The following is a 17,489-nucleotide window of genomic DNA, read 5'->3' as shown; positions in this document are numbered from 1 at the left end:
TGGATGCATGATGGGAGGACATATAGTATAGCTGGAGAGGGGAGCAGGGGAATATCAGGTACTGAACCATGACTGCAGCCCTCTCAGCAGCACAACAGGAAGGTGTAGGTTAATGTCAAAGCAGCATACAAACAAAACTCTGTGACTTCAGCAGTCCCAAACTATTGGGTGTGAAAACGTTTGATTTTGAATGAGATACAGCAAGTGTACTGGATATTTTGCATTTTAGTTTTTGGGATGAAACAAATGTTTGAATGTAAGGATTTCACATGGGATGGACGTAATGCACTGGTTGGAGCTCTCAGTAAGGGTGCCTACAGATAGATTTGATTATATACACAATAAAAACCACAGGTGTCTCTGTATATGTGTGTTTGATATAAACACGTGCACATCTGTTCAGTTCATTTTCTCATCACTGGTGATACTTTCTCATAGACTCTTCCTAAAATCCTGGATAAAGTGGCCCCTGCGTTTGTCATGAACAGCTGCAGCTTCCTAGTGGAGAAGTCCCGGGAGTCAACAGCCCGGGTGGTGGTATGGAAGGAAATGGGTGTGTTGAGGAGCTACACCATGGAGAGTACATACTGCGGCTGCAGCCACGGACTCTACAAAGTGAGTAAATCTTTCAAAGAACCCTGTGCCAGCCTCCTCCTAACGCACATCTCATAAGCTTGGGTAAAGCGGAGGAAATAGCCATTGTCTTGATGCTTAGCATTGTCTGCACTCTCCAGGCCCATGTAGCCATGCTCTGAGGTTTCATTTAACAGTGAAATGAAAAGAAACTCCAGCCTGGAGACGCAAGCATTGAGCTGAAGGAAGGAGTGTTTTTGAGATGATAGGGGACACTTATCCTTATAAGGGCATTCACAGTGTTGTAAAAAAGTGTGTTGGCAGGTCATATGGGCATCGTTGAGCCTAGTTCTAAGGTAATTAACTTGAATACTAGTGGCACCAAGGTCTTTGGTACAGGCTAGCTGCCTCAGCATTCACCTGACTGAATTTAAGGGCTTGCGCTGAGAATCCTGCATTTGGAGTTGCCTGTTACTGACAGCCGAAAGTGGCTAATCTAAGGCTAGTTTTGACAGCTCTCCATGAGCTCAAGGTATGCCTGTGACTGTGGTCTAGACAGACCCGATTTCCACATCAAATGAGGTTCTAGTCTTTGTAGGAAAGGCTGTACTTGTACCAAATGCATCAGAGACATCAGCCTATGAAATCTCCTGGCACTCTTTAAGTACAGAGGATGAACTTTGGTAATTGCATTTGAGTGATCATAATTTTCCATTCACTCAAATGGTGAATTCTTTCACTTGTTCCTTTCCCAAACCTGTTGCTTTCACTGAAAGTCTTCCGTATTCCATCTCGTTTCTCCCACTAGGGAGCAATCCTTATCTGTACAGCATTAATAAGCAGTTAAGGATCCTGAAAGACCCTTAAGGAAAGAGCCATTATTACAAATAACAATTAATTAATAAGACATTCAAATGATTATCTGTGGAAGCTCTATACTAATCCTTTTACCTCTCTGTAGAATGCAGCCAGGAAGTAATCAGCTGCTGTTTTAACCATGCTCTACTATACACACATCAATTCCAAGACAGGAAAGGCAGAAGAAAAAAACAGTAGACAGTTTAAAGAAAGAGAATATAATTGCCCTGGGCATTACATCTAACACTCCCTACTCCTGGGAAGTGCTAATGGTTTTTTAATAGGCACCACAGGTCAAGACAGTGGTTTTGAATCTTTTTTTAGACAGTGGGAGAAAATCTACCTCAACTGAAGTCACTGACAAAACTCCTAGTGATCTACATAGAGGAGGATTTCACTGATTTCCTAGATAATCACAGTAAGACTTAAAACAGTGACACATCAGATTATATCAATATCTACTCATTTGTTCTCCTCCAGCATATGTGAGGTCTTTAACCCAAATTTGCTTAATTTGTGCCATTAGTTGCTTGAAATAGTAGGAAGAGAACATTAAATGCCACATTCAGATGTTGCATTTAAGCACTGTGCCATCCACACTGGCTCTGCATTATATAGTAGAGGTACCAGAAATAAGCAGAAAGACCTAATCCAGATGGTTCAGGATACTTTTTTTAAAGAAATCCTTTAAAATGTGTGAAACTATTTTCTACATTCTTTCTTGTCCTCTTTTTCATCACTGATCAGGACCACAGGCAGCCACTGAGGACAAGAGCAAGTTGACATATGAGGGCTTGTGATTGGTAACAAAATCCAATGTTCTCATGCCCACAAGGAAGTCTGTAAGCTGTAAAACCTTTCTGAAATGTCCATTCTGAACACCTTGAAAAGCTAAGTCCCAGTTGGATCATTGGGTTATTTTTATGAGGTCACATATCCTTTTTTTTTTTTTTTCTTTGTTTAGGATTATCATTCATCTCAAAGATGGAGGTTACATAAATATTGCCATGAGGGGGGCATTTCTTTTTCTTCACAATTTCTTCATGATTTCTTCACCATTTCTTCACCATTTCTTCACCACAAACACTTTTTGCAGTTTCTCTGATTCAGGCAGCTTTAAAGTATTTCCACTCATTTTTTCCAAGTACACTAAGTACCCAACTGATTAGTATCAAAATGAAATATAATTTCTTATGTTGACACTTATGCTGGACCTGCATATAAATACATAAACTATCTCTTTCAAATAATTGATATTAATGTACTATTTCCTCTTCCTTTTAGCGGTCTTTAGAGTTGGTTCTTCCTTGCTTCTTCTTACAAGTGCATTATTTAGGGTATGGACTTGACAGGCTGACCTGAAGATTTTGTTGCATAATACCATTTAATGCTCAGCTTCCATCTGTCAAACCAAAACTACTTCAGTAGTATCTGGAAGCCCTGAAATTATTCCTGTAAACTGGAAATTAATTACATAAGAGGTCATATTTTTCTGGAGACTTCAACCTGAGTTCTTTACTCTTGCACCCTCAAGTTGATGTGTGTGTAAAGAATAGACTGAGACTAATGCTCAGGCAGGACATGTCAGCATCCTATATTTAGAGCTTTCTGATATTTGGATTAGTAGATTTGGATTTAACAGTGAATGGAATCAGTTTCTTAATTGCATAGGATTGATCTCTGTGTAGGGATATACCCAGAATCTCCCCTGGACAAGCATGCCCTTATGTTTTTGATACTTTCATACCTTGAAGTACAATACAAACAGCAGCTAGGATTTTAAACATCTCATTATATGCAGCAGAGGCTCCCAAGTCCAGCATCATTCAGTGAATCGGTGGTCAAACTTTTAATACAGCGCAGGAGACCTGGATCCTGGTCTTTAGTTATCTTCCTGTTTGTAAGGGATGAAAGTAATTAGTTCAAGTAGCTGCTTTGCTGGCTGTGAGCACAGATACAGTGCTTGGAGTTGCACAGAGACCTCTGATAGGGATTGTGCAAAGGATTTAGAAAGAGCAAGAGAGCCTTGCAGAGGCTGCAAGAGGTTAAAATATTAATTGCACAAGGCTGGTAAGTGTGCCCCCTCTCACCACATGTCGAGGAAGGGCTGAGGTAAACCAGAACCTAATTTTTCTGATAGAGAGTCCAGAAAAGATGCTGTAAGATTTTTTCCAAGGAATGTGTGTGTCCTTTCTTGGATTGAACTGTAGCCTTCATTTTTACAATAGTTTAGTGACTGAAAGATAAGGCAGGAATTTGGTACTATTGATATGTAAATGAGAAAGAATAGTGACCCCAGCCTCATTTAAAAGTCATTTGATTTCAAATGGGGAGGAGGGTGGAAATGAAAGGAGAAAAGAGATGGTTTGTCTCTGTCGAATCTCCCTGTCTGTGTGATCAATGGAAATGCAATAAGCCAACTACCCTTAATGAAGCAAAACATAAAACTAAAGAAACTATTGATCTTATCTAAGGTTTTGTTCAACATGAGGAAGAAGAAAAAAAGGGGAAAAAAATATCCAAACTCTTTTTCATTTTGTCTGGATTGCCCAATTCAGTCTTAGAGGAGCAGTGTCTCCATTTGAAAGTTGCTAAAAACAAAGCAGCCAATTTCCGTAGGGAATTCTCCCACCTGCTTCTGCCAGTTTACAACCTTATAGTCAAAACAGAAAACAATTGGGGGGGCGAGGAGGGGGGAAACCAACCAAAACTGCTTATCATTTCTTTGCTCATGTGAAGGCAGTCTGCGTTGTTCCCTCCTTGGAGCTTTTACACCTCCAGCTTACCATGTGATTTTTATTGTTGCCTCCCTTTTGTGGCATGTAGAGCCCCTTCTCTTTTGTTTTTAAAAGACTGAATGCAAGGCTGTACTGTAAGGAGTTCTGCTGAGTACAGGTATAGTCAGGTACAATCATGACCCCAAAATAATCAAATCTGCAGTGACTCATATTGATATTTTCCCAAGTTTCTTGCGTGTCGTGGTTTAACCCCAGCCAGCAACTAAGCACCACGCAGCTGCTCACTCACTCCCCCCTACCCAGAGGGATGGGGGAGAGAATCAGGGAAAAAAGTAAAAATCGTAGGTTGAGATAAGAACAATCTAATAGAATGGAAAGGAAGAAAATAATAATGATAATAACAATAATAAAATGATAATAGTAATAAAAGAATTGGAATATACAAAATCAGTGACACACAATGCAATTGCTCACCACTCAACAACCCATGCCCAGTTAGTTCCTGAGCAGCAATCCACCCCCACCTCAAGCCAACTCCCCCCATTTTATATACTGGACATGACATCACATGGTATGGAATATCCCTTTGGCCAGTTTGGGTCAGCTGTCCTGGCTGTGTCCCCTCCCAACTTCTTGTGCCCCTCCAGCCTTCTTGCTGGCCGGGCATGAGAAGCTGAAAAATCCTTGACTTTTAGTACAAACACTGCTTAGCAACAACTGCAAACATCACTGTGTTATCAGCATTCTTCTCATCCTAAACGCAAAACATGACACTATACCAGCTACTAGAAGGAAAATTAACTCTATCCCAGCCAGAACCAGGATATTGTGTGATTCGTTTTCCAACTTGCCTATCTCTTTGCTGTTACCATGTTCTATCACTCTACAGTTTCACCGTTCTTCTTGATTCCTTGTTACCTAGCCAACTAATTAAGACCTTTCTATAGCATATTGCACTGTGCTGTTCCATTCATTACTGCATCTATGATCCTACAAGTTAATATCCTTTGTGCCATGGTATACAGCTGAGTTCCAAACCGTATGTCTTGGTAATATAGCAAATCTAAAAAATTCAGCTTCATGCTCTGTGAGTACATGCTATCTCCTTCAAAGGGATTATAAACAACAAGGAGTAACAAATGAGTTTTAAAATTATTGCAGATATCTTGACAATGCCCTTTGAAGGAGATTTTACTAGTGATATGGATCCTTCTTTGAAGAAAGCCTTTGGGAGAGCTGAGAAAAAAAGATTTTTTTTTTTTTTTTTTTTTTCCCTGCCCAGTTTAATCCCTCTAAGTCAGAGGAATTGAATACCCCAAATTTTCTCATTGGACTTGATTAGAGGAAAAAGCCATCCATTTCCAGAGACACTGGAAGGAGAGAGATCAGCACCAAGCAGCATAGCCATACAGTTCGTAAGACTTTCTTGATAGTCATTCGAAACATCTTTGTTGAACAGAAGTGGTGAGAATTAGTCTAATTGGAAGATCTGATATTATCCATCCCCTTTAACCTGGCTAGCATGGGCTGAATTACTTAAAATGAGTGATGAACCAGTGATTTACCATGGAAGTGTGGCTGAACTAAAGCATTACGCCAAGACGAAAGCCTTTCCTCTTTGTAGTCCTTCAGAGGTGGACTTCTCTGGTTTGACCTGTTTCTGCCCAAATTAGCCAAATTGTTACCAATGTATGATTTGTCCATTGAATTACAGCACTATTTCTTTATAGTTATCTGTAGGCAATGAAATATTTTCTTCATCTTCCTTACTATTGAAGATTACTTGCCAAATTTCTGTGAGGAATTTTTATGTATGCTTTATTCATAAGCAGTTTATTACAGTTAATAGTCAGAAATTGAGTTGTTTTGATGGAGTTTGCAGGTCGCATGATACTGCTTCTGTTCTCCAGTAAGATGTATATTGTTCTTGTAATTGGAAGTCTGGTGCACAAACTTACAAACAACTTTAATTTGGCCTCTTGCCAGTATTCAGCCACCAACAAAAATGGTGTCAGCAATATTCTTGCCATAAATCATACTTGATATACTTGCAGAAAGAAAAAGTAAAGAAATAGGTTATATTCTATGCTTTCTGGTGTATGTTTCTGGAAAATGCTTACATCATCTTTTCAAGTCTGACAGACTTTTCCTCATTTCTGATTTCTTTTGTCCCCCAGAGCTTACACTTTTCCTAAGCATGGGTAAGTCTCAAAAGCATTCAAAAGTTTCTTTAAAAAAAAAAAAAAAAAAAAAAAAACTCTAAAATGTGTGTGCTTAGCTGACCCTCAGTGCTCTGGGGATCTCATTCAAAAGCAGATGCTGAGAATAAGAAAGAATGATTTTCTTTCAGATACTTCTGCTTCCAGTTCTGGTCCGAAGTGGCTCAAATTGGAAGCAGCTGTAACAGCAAGAGAAGTATAGAAAAAAATAGTTATCTAATAGTAATCTAAGGACTGAAAGTTCAAATTAAGGGTTTTGTTTGTTCTGTTTTCTTAAGTTGTTACCCAAGGCAAAAGTTTGCATCCTATTTGCTTTATTTTCCTGCTTCTATTATTTCTGCCAACCCCTTGCACTAATTGATTGGTGATTCATTTTGTAAGATATTCTAATTGTACCTTTTGGGCTTGTGGGCCTTGCTTCATAAAACTATGTAAAGATTAATGGCATTTAGAAAGTGGGGGAAAGGCGTGTGGAGGAAGAGGAGAGAAAGGGTTTCTGAGCAAACAAATCAGGCGATGGTGGGTGTTTGTCTTCCTTGTAGATTCTTATATGAACTGCTGCAAGATTTTCCCTCATTAGGTGTTTTTTATTGGTTGGTTTGTTTTAATTATTTGACAGAATGCTAACTAAGAAATCACACACTTAACGGTGCTCAGATCTGAGCCTCAAACAAAACCTCAGTTTGGTTCATGCCACATTAAACAATAGGAGTTTGAAGGTGTGCTGAATTTGGCCCTCTCAGATTGTTTGGAGAAGCAAATCACGGAACTGGGAGAACTTTGTAGGGATTCTTTGGCCCTTGTATCTCCAAGAAAACTGGAGTTTGTCAGTGGGACTATCCTGGCTGGCCTCATCTTTCTTGATGGGTAATCAGACAGTTGTATTAAGGCAAGTGTGACCAAAACTGCGTGAGACGTAAAAATCATCTCTGTTCCCCAAAGTGATGGATGTTATTGCTATTTACTAATTTTTTGTTGAAGGTGCTCAATATTATCATATTGGAGGGCCATTTATGTGCATTTAAAAGTCTATAAATTTTGTAAGAAGGTAATTCAGGCCCCCATGCTCTGTCTTCCCATTTCGTGACCCACTCCACAGTCAGTTTAGCCTTGCTGTTTTGGAAAAGATCAGTAGTTGAGTAGGGTCGTTTTTCTTGTCATAAGTTCTGGAGAAGGCTTATTTCTTATTTGTTTTCATTTTTGGGGACATGGGAACTGGTTTGGGTTTTTTTAACCCTATATAGGACATGGCCTATTTTCTGGCACTAGTGTGACTCCTTGAAGCCTTTTGCTGAGAACACTCAGCCCCACTTCCAACGTTTGCCGAATTTAGGTGTTTTGTGAATGACTAGAAAAGCAATGGTCTCTTAATCCAATAGACAGAGTTTGCTGCTGTACAAAAAAACCAATTGTTTTCTCAGGGTGACTGAATAATTCCTTACCTCTTTCAAGAAGTTAGTATAGGCATGGTTGCCTGCCAAATACTGTGCATTAGTCCATCTGTTGAGGTGTCCGATGAACACTGCCTTGAAACAGATTTTGGAAAAAGTCCTCCCCGGCACCTGTTGCAGTGGCTTTCGGCTGTCACTCAGGCCATCTGCTTTCCTGCTCCTGGGCTGAAAGATTCAAGCGTTAGGGGATTGAAGGATGTTCCATTGTGTTTGAACTCACATGGTTATTAGAAACAGCGGAGAATGACACTTAATGGAGAGCAATGGACATGTAGCTTTCTTTAGCCTCCCTGTCCTCAAAGCACTCAGAAAGCACTAAAACCCAACACAAGAATTGTTAGGGGGCAGTGGGCAACGGTATTTTAGTCTTTCTCATTATTGATGTGTACCCAAGGAATGATATATTGGAATTTTTTTATACGTATGATGAAAGATGTTCACTGACGCTAGCTGGATCGTGGATGAAGATACTAATTTAAACTGTTATGTTTATTTTGATTATTTCTCCTGAGAAGTTGAGCCAGCTGTATCCCTGACTTGCTAAGTTCAGCGGTGTTACATCAAGGTAGATTTGGGTAATTAGCTTTGGAGATATATTCCAGAGACCTTGACAGTCTTGAAAGGAAGGATGTGTTAACAATGCACTGGGAATAGCTTGTGAATGTGTTCCCTCCCTCTTAGACCCTGTCTGGAAGGAAACGAAAGTGCCTCTGGCAGCTCCATTACTGATGAAAGCCAGAAGAAGCACCAGATTTTATCGTTAGTCATGTACTGGTCAGTAAGTTATTCTAGCTGCAGACCTTTGGTTAAAGAAAATGGGAAAGTCTGTATGGAAGGGCTGTCACAGTAGTGACTTTAACACACCTCAGGGTTTGAGGCATCTCTAGTGGGAATGAGCCACAGGGAAGTCATATCACAGCCTACTCCCACAGCACTAGTCTTTTAAGCTTGCTGTGTGATCCTGTTCTGAACTTTCCCACCGAGGTTAGTGTAGTGTAGGTTAGTACTCGTCTCTGGCATTTCCAGATATTTTAGTCCCAAACTTAGCTTTTGACCCAGCATTTTCACACAGGAGTAATGCATCTTTGCAGTATGGAACTGAGCAGCCCTATTAACAGTGCCAAAATGTGTCATTTGTGATATTTAATTGCTGGAGCAACGTAGTGATTAGGCTGAAATTACATGTCTTTTGGTTTGTAGCTACATAACCTGTTTTCTGGTTCTGTTAGGCTGTACTGAGTCTAATGAGTTAGTCCTGGATGAGAACTCTCCACAGGTACCCAGGGGTGATACTGCAAGCTGTCATGGAGCAGTCCTAGCAGCTAAGATAACTTGCAGCTCTAGAGTGTTGTCCTCATGCCATTTCATGTGCTTGCACGTTTCCCTAGTTTCCTTCTCCTTCGATATAAAGACACCACATTATATATCTGCAGAAACAGGAGTGCTAAAGATAACATCATCATAAAATGGAATAGACAAAAGGCTGTAGATAGAAGAACATGGGATCTTAGGTCCCATTTTAGGACTTTAGTCATGCAAATCACATTTCTCTGTCTCTCCTACTTAGTCATTCAGGCTAAGAAATAGGATGCAAATCATAGCTTGGCAGAAAATATAGGTGCTATATCCTAACCCAGATTTTGTTAGTAAAAACATGTTACAAAAGGAGAAAAATATGGTCCTGAACCACAAAGAAGTGAAAAATTTGCTAGCTTCTCTGCCTTTTGGAACCAATTTCAAAGTTGACACTAAGAGGATGTCTGCTTCTCCAGCTCCTAAGCAGACAGCCTGGCCCAATCTGCAGCCCTTTGGCAGAAGTAGTATCTTAAATCAACTCCTTTTTCTCTACTGTTGATAGATTATTGGGTGCTGACTGGCTGCATAACTGGAGAATAGTTCCCATGCCATATGGTTAAATTATGGCACAATAAAAAATGACGATAGGAGTGAGATCATAATAGATCTAACTCTGCAAAGCTGGGAGGTATCCAGTTCTGTTGAGGTTCGGTGGACATGGCTGGCATGCAGAATAGCAAAGCAGAATAATCATGTACCTCCTTCTTGGCCCACCCTTTTCCACCATCAAATAATTGAAACAGTTGTCTTAGCACTGCTCTTTACCCCTTCTGTTTGGGACTCAGCCTTGGAGTCCTTGTTCCAACAAATCCCTGCAATCTCCTACATTCCTTTTGCTTGTTAATTATACTAGCATTTCCTAGTTGGTAGTTTGCTTTTTATTAAACCAAGGGACATAGCAAACTCCTTGGGACTGAGGAGTGGAAAACGGGCATTATCTTGATTCTTTCCTGTCTTGAATGCTGATGTTCCTCTAGATTACTTTTTTCCCCAGTGTATTGTAAACAGCTGGTGTTTCTGCTTTGTTTATGGGATCTTTCTCCCTCAGCTGCTTTTGCACTTCCCTAGATACTTGATTGCAACCCAGTCTTTCCATATTCCAATGCTGTACTCGAGAAAGGAGGTGATAAGTACAGATAGGGGTTATCAAACCGTTTCTCTACAAAGGGAGCGAGCAACAAGACTACACAGAAACAGAAGTGCGTGTATCCTGTCACACCTATCTTCCAGAATTTGAGACAGCCACATTGGATGGAATAATCCCAGATTTTGATATTACACAGATTTTGATATTGCAGATCTGGGCAACCTAGATGCTTGCAGCAAAAAATCCGTTTGCGATTGCACTTGCGGTTGCATGGAGAACAGCTTGCATTTTGTGAGGGAACAAGGTATGAATCAATGGCTGACCTCCATATTTTCACCCTGCTGACAAGATACTGGTTTTGTGGCCCCATTTGAAAATGAACAAAACCAGTGTACTCATGCGGAGACATAGAGACAACAAATGCTGTCACCTTGTGACCGAGGGAGTGGGTCCTTCCATGTGCTGTAAGGGGGAACAAACTCTCCTAGTATTAAAATCAATGCTGCCATGCTCAGAAGTCAAACAGTCTTTTGTAGTGCCAGAAGGCTGAAAATGACTAGCAATTTGTGGTCAGGCTAATCTCTGAATTGTATTTATTCAGGTTATGGGTATAGCTGAGGACCTGATTGGACTTCAGATGTGGATTTGGTAGAGCCTTAGCTACATTCACAGTACAAATTATTAGAGCAAACAGAAAACTATGGAAGTGAAGCAAACTAGGTGTTCAAAGATTATTTTTAATTTTCTTTTATAAATCTAGTGGTGTGACAAATCAGACAATTGCAGTCACACACACACATGGTATGTGATTTTTTGGGGATGAAATGTTACTGTTTTATTTGAAGCCTACTAAGCAATCCTGAATGCCATGACCTTGAATGCCCTTGGGATTTCAGTCTGCTAAAGAAAAAACTCTTGGGAAGGGTAAGGGATAGAAAAGCAACATGACTAATGAAAACTAACTGTAGTATTTCAATGGTGTCCCTTTAAAAGTCCAAATAGCATTGCACATCATCCTTTCAAGTTTTCTGTGGAATTACAGCAGCTAGCTTTTTGATTTCTGATGTCTCTCTTGCTTGTTAATCTGGCCCCGTGTGGATTTATTGTACAAATCTATTTGGCAGCTGAAAATTGCCCTTTGATGAAGCTCCTAGTCTAATCATGAACTCCTCAGGCATGGAAAATAAGAATGGGGTGGTGGCAAAAGCACAGGCTAAAAAAGCCATGTTTGTCTTTCACTCTGCATGGATTTTAGAAGCATCTAAATTTCAAAGTCTTTCACACACAGGATTTTCTGCAAAGATTGATTTTGCTCCTCTTAGGACTGTAACATTTGCCATGCCGGATCAGACCATTGGTCCATATAATCGGGTATCCTGCCTCATAGAGAGGCTGGTTCCTCGTGGCTCAGAAGAAAACAAAACCACCCTGTAATGCAACTGATTGAATTACACTAAGACACAGAAAGGAAATAATCCTACCAGCCTGACCTGTCTCTCCTCCACTTCATACGCTGCAGCATGAGGCCTGATTATCATTATCAAAACCTTGAAATAACAAGCTACATTCTCTGTGAATAATTATGACACTTTTTCATCGCCTTTCATAATCTTTTCTCAGACAGGGCTACCTCCAGCAGTGAATTCCACTAGCTGATGCCTATAATATGTATATGGTGTCTATCATTAAATGTAAACTGTATATTGAAATCCGATCCCCCTTTTTTCTCCCTTCTGTCCCTTTGCTGGCTTCTGTATCCTTGTAAGATGCACTTCCCATAGCTGCAGTAGTTCCCAGTCTGTTTCGTCTGTCACCTCTCTGTCCATGTTCACTGCCGTCCTTATGCCTCTGTTATCTGCTCCCAGGTCCCCTGGTCTGATCTCCTCTAAAATCAAATTAGATGGTCTATTCATTCCCTCCAGTCTCGAAATCTGTAGAAACATCCTGGTTCCACCCAGCTCTTGCCTTTTTGGTCAATTTCTTTGTTTTGTTTCTAATCCAGATTTATTTTTTCACACGTGCTAAACTCTTGTACTACTTATGTTATCTTTTCTCTCCATTTTTCTTTCTACCACAAAATTTGTTTCCTATTACCCAATATACCAGGACTGACTGTTATTCCTCTGCATTGAAAGTACTAAATTCCTTCCTCACTGACAGAATACTGACATTTCTTTTTATTTAAATCACAATATGTGCCCTTGCCTGGTACTCTAAACATCATAAATAATACATGCATTCATGTCTGCAGACTGTGCCATGTGGTGGGTTTGTCCTTGAATACGGTCAGGTCTTCCAGCTGGAGAAGGTGGGTATTGCATGAGCCCACACTTGGAGATTCTGCTTCTATCACAACTCCTTGAGTATGATAATAGTGTCCTTTCTACGTAGCAGAGCTCCACCGCCTCTCTCCCTTTGTATGACTTCAGACACTGGAAGGAGGTGGCAGGGGATCCCAAATCAATAGTAGCAGAGAGGCCAGCATGCTGCACTGCATGTGTATGAGATATAGGCACGTGGTGGCATATGAAGCAGAACCCAGAAGCAGAAATCTCAAGCCTGGACTGAAGACTTGACAAATACTCCAGTGTTATAGTAAGAGCAAAGGAAGCTCTGCTCTCCTGCTCTTGTCTGCCATGTCCTGTAGCAGGGAAGGCTGCAGTTGCTGGGAAAGGTGTTAGGCACTGAAAACAGAATCTTAATAACAAATTCATGGACTTTTAATAGTCAGAAGGGACCATTAGCTCTTTTGGTTGACCTCTTATACATCATAAACCTTTGGGCTTCACCCAGGCATCTTTGTATGAAGCCTGATAACTTGTGTTTGTGTAAACAGGTTTTGTAGAAAAACGTTCAGACTGGATTTGAGAACATCACATGATCAGAAATCCATCTGGTCCCCTGGTATTTTGTTCCAGGGGTCAGTAACTGTTAAATATTATTGCCTTATTCTAATTTGAATTAATCTTCCTGCTGTTTTCAGCTGCACTCTTGTTGTTTTTCTCTGCTAGTTTAGAGAGACCTTTAGTAAGTTGTGGTTTGTTCTCTTAAAGGTACTTACACCATGCAACCAAGTCACCTTTCAATCTTTTTGGATAATTAATTAAACAGGCTGAATTCTTTAATAGTTTGTCTATATCAGAACATGCAGGAAAATGCCTTTGAATTAGCTAAAGGTGTGAGTGGAAAGTCCTGTGCTAAACCATATTAAGCTACATGTCAACAGTCTGAAGCAGAATAAAGGTGGCCTTAATTAAATTTGGCTTAACTCATTTCTAAAGTAAATTAAGCCATACTGAATTACAAACACTTTAATTCTGAATAGCAGAGCAGAATTATGTGTGTCTGTATGTGATAAACTTGTAGAGTAAAGGTATGCTTATGCTGGATGAACTCTGAGACAGAGGTTGATATGCCTAGCAGGAGGGTTTTGGATGGAATTTGGAATTTTATGGTTTATCTTTAGGTAAGGCCCTATATTGCATACTTCATATGGATGATGAAGAAAAAAACCTGCTGTGATCTGCCTTGGATGTGCTATATTCTAATTTTTGTCTAAGGAATAAATTTTTGGTGCATGCGCTGCCAGATGGTGGTAGATCTACAAGTGAAGATACGTGGTCTAGAAAGAGACATTTCAGCACAGCATACAATCTGCGGAAATGCAGATAATCAGGGACAATTCAGAAACCATTTGCATACCTGCTATAAGCGTGGAAGGATAAGACACGAGGAAGCTGAAGACAGTGGAAATCAAAAAAAGATGTTGGTTGCTCATAGCCAAGAGAAGAAAGAGAATTTGGAGATGTTCAATGCTGATGATGTATGATATTCTCTCAGATACTCATTAAGACAGCTACTGCCATATAGAGAATTAGAAGGATATCTCTGAATGCCTTTTGGTGTAAAACAAAAAATCACTGAGATATTTTCAACCAAGTAGTTGTCATAAGTGAGCCTCATTTAGGAAAAGTGGATAGAGCAGTAAACAAAATTGTAACACAGCAGTCCATTGTCTACCTAGAGCAAAAGAGTAAGATGCAAAGGCAGGTTTGGATGATGCATGTTAGGAATGCATGGCAGAGAAATACGTGGAGTGGTATAACATAGGATTCTTCAATGCTCTTGATGAAAAGGAAAGACAAAAATCTTGGTGAATTTGTCAGAGAGCTTTTTAAAGCTGCAAATAAAAGAAAGAAGGAAAGATGAAAAGATAACCATTGGTTCCATAACCGATGTGAAGCAGAAGACCTTTTTTGGAGAAGTGACCCATGTTCCAATGGTCACGGGGATCACATGGATAAGGGACCCTTGCACTTTGGAGGAAGAGAACTAATCTTTCATGAAGCAAAACAAAATAATGCTGGGGGGGGGCGGGGAGCAAGCTCTATGAAAACAAATGCAGTTCAAACTCAAATAGCTTGTCATAAAGAAATTGAACCAGTGTGGGAAAAACTTCAGAAGGAATGTATTTCTCAGATGTCTACATACTACTGCTAAGCATCTGAGTAATGAGCAAGATCAATTGAAAGATCTTGCTGATAAAGTGTAGTGTAATTGGTAGTACTGAAACCTGCTAGGAAAATTTTGGAATTTCATTTTTGGAATGTCAGAATCTCCATATACTGGTCTATGCCCTGCTTAGGGAGGACGGAAAGGGTGGTAAGCATGTCTGGCTGGGATGGGGGGGGAATGGCAGTGTGTTACATCTTCATTTATTGATAATTCAGGTCTACATATTGCAGGTATGCCGACAAAGTTTAGGAAATGAGCCTGCTTGACACACTGAATCAAACTAGAAAATGGGATAAGTTACCTCATAAGTACTTGTATTCCATACACAAAAAGTAAATTTATAGCTATGGATTTCAGCTTAGGGGAGATATAACTGAGATTTCATGAGGTAGCAGTAAATACTATTAAAGATTCCAAACATTACAGATTACTATTTTCTAACACAAAAGATGTAGTATTCAGTGTAACTCTATTTTGGACTACATTATAACAGGACAGGATGAATTAATCTTTGGTGTGGGAGTTTGTGGTTACCTAGACACCAGTGATCATGACCCAATTACATTTAATATGGGCAGAGGACAGTGTTCCTATTAACACGTGTTCCTGTGTATTTTTTTTTTCCTTAATAAGGGCTGATTTTCCAGAGCTGAGGAAATATTAAAGGTAAAGGAGACCACAGGAGAAAAAAAATATACAGAAGTATTATGAATAAAAATTAAGTCCTTTTTATGAAAAGGTTTTGTTATATATCTAAAAAGGCACAATTCTCTAATTAAGAATTGAGGACATATTCAGTTAAAACCTATCCTGGTTTAGTAGCAAAGAGAAGGCAATAATTAGAGTGTAGAGGACTGAATCATAATATTGATGAAAAATCTACATGATAAATTGATTATAGTAAGGCAGATTTCTGTTATTTCAGTCTCAGTTTCTTGTTTGTTAGTACTAATTGTTTACTAGTATTTCTGAATGTAATGAGTAAACAACAGTAGAGGTAATTTTCCTAAATGTGGCTTATGAAAATAATCTTCTGAGGGATAATAGCATAGATTTATTGTCACTGAACAAAGAAAACAGGGAAAATATATACCAGCTAATGTAATGTAGGAAATGGATATAAGAAGCTAAAAAAGTAAATATTCATGGCAGTCAGTAAGAACAGTAAGAAAGCAGTTGGTACCATAACTAGAAAATAAGTTCTGGAACACTACTATAAGAATTATTGCATTGATAATATTGTTAAATAGATATACTTATTAAAGTAGTACCTTTAATTTGTTAGAGGTGTTTCTTTTTCCACCCATGATGTTGTTAGTCTTTCCAAAGATTGTAGTATGTTATAGGCTGGGCGTTCTCAATAATGATGGTGCTAAACACTGATTATCATTCCCCTTATCACATCTTCCTTTGGGATTTATTAGGTCACCAGACTAGGTGCAGAGGGAACACACTGTTCCTTTTCAGGACCCTTTGTATCTGCCATGGATTGGCATCTGTAAGATTGTTCAGTAAGATTCAGTTTGTTCCTTCTGCCCCAGAAATGGGAAACCTTCTGCTCTGTTGACTGCCCACTTAGTTCTAGCAACTTTTTTTGCTTTAGGCTTCAGATTTAAAGAGACCGAGGTCTTACTAGGCTGATGCTAGGACTTACACACACCTCCAAAGATGGTTTACCTCATTTTCTGTTGTTATAATCACCATAGTCAATGCTTCCTCAGCACTTTTCACCTCAGGAGAGAAAAATATCAATATATAGTTGTGGAAAACAGGTGTCTCTGAAACCTTCTGATATTTCAAGCCAATGTTCCCATTTTGCACTGGGTAAAAAAAGCGTTTTAAAGTAACTTGTAAAAATTGAAAACAGCTGATCACAGAATAGATCATTATCATCTTTGGGGCTAAAGAAAAGTCAGATTCTAGTCTGCCTAATTCAAAGCAAGGACTTAGATCACCAGAAGGTTCTGTGTTGAACTGGTCCCTGCTTCTCATGTAAGAGATGTTCTATTCTGTGTAAATAATGACATGTTCCTTGAGCCAGAAAGAGACTAATTCTGTAACTCAGTAACGACAGTACTCACCTGAAATAGAACAGCCCCAGTCTAAACCACTGCTCCAATTAATATTTAATTGCTCACAGATAAGAGTGGAGCTCAACTGGAAAGGGTATCTTTCTTGTGGGGTCTGATCAAAAATGTCACCCAAGAGCTGAGCAGCTCTTCCTGAGAAAAGTCACCTTTAAACTGTCATACTCTCACAAAGAAGTTCTGGTTTAGATAAAAAACCAGCTTTCTCAAAACATTTCTAACCGAATCTCTTACTGTGTCCCACCTCTTCTTAGTTTTTGGAATAAAGCAGAAAGTTTACTTTGGGGGTGCTGGAAATAATGAATGAACTCCACAATAAAATTGAATCAGAGATTCATACAAAGCAACAATGAGAATTATTATTTTTAATGAGTTTGTGGAAGATACTGCAAATGAGTTTGAGAGAGAAGTACAGCTATGTGCAACCGGGACTAAAAAAGCCCGGAAATTTTGTCCCTTTTACAGTATCTTATTCCTGCCAGAGATCACTTATGTATTGTATAAAATATAGTTTAAAATAGATATATGGATTTACTTTTGCCACAGGATCAGAAGGGCAGTTTGCATTTCAGTGGAAGGTACTGGGTTTTTTGTAGTCAATCCTT

The 17,489-nt window shown here is 39.3% G+C and overlaps 1 protein-coding gene across 2 annotated transcripts in view; it reads left to right on the top strand.

Moving 5' to 3' along the window:
- AGBL1 (AGBL carboxypeptidase 1) overlaps window positions 1-17,489 on the top strand; it is a 304,599-nt gene that overhangs the window by 166,983 nt on the left and 120,127 nt on the right. For both annotated transcript variants that reach the window (XM_030015924.2, XM_030015923.2), the window contains exon 21: window positions 439-615. In XM_030015924.2, coding sequence (XP_029871784.1) covers window positions 439-615 — 177 coding nt within the window. The remainder of the gene's footprint in view (window positions 1-438; window positions 616-17,489) is intronic.

The sequence above is a fragment of the Aquila chrysaetos genome, chromosome 5 (assembly GCF_900496995.4).
Source record: "Aquila chrysaetos chrysaetos chromosome 5, bAquChr1.4, whole genome shotgun sequence".
In the NCBI taxonomy this organism is placed as follows: Eukaryota; Metazoa; Chordata; class Aves; order Accipitriformes; family Accipitridae; genus Aquila; species Aquila chrysaetos.
This window is presented reverse-complemented; position numbering and strand designations above follow the sequence as displayed.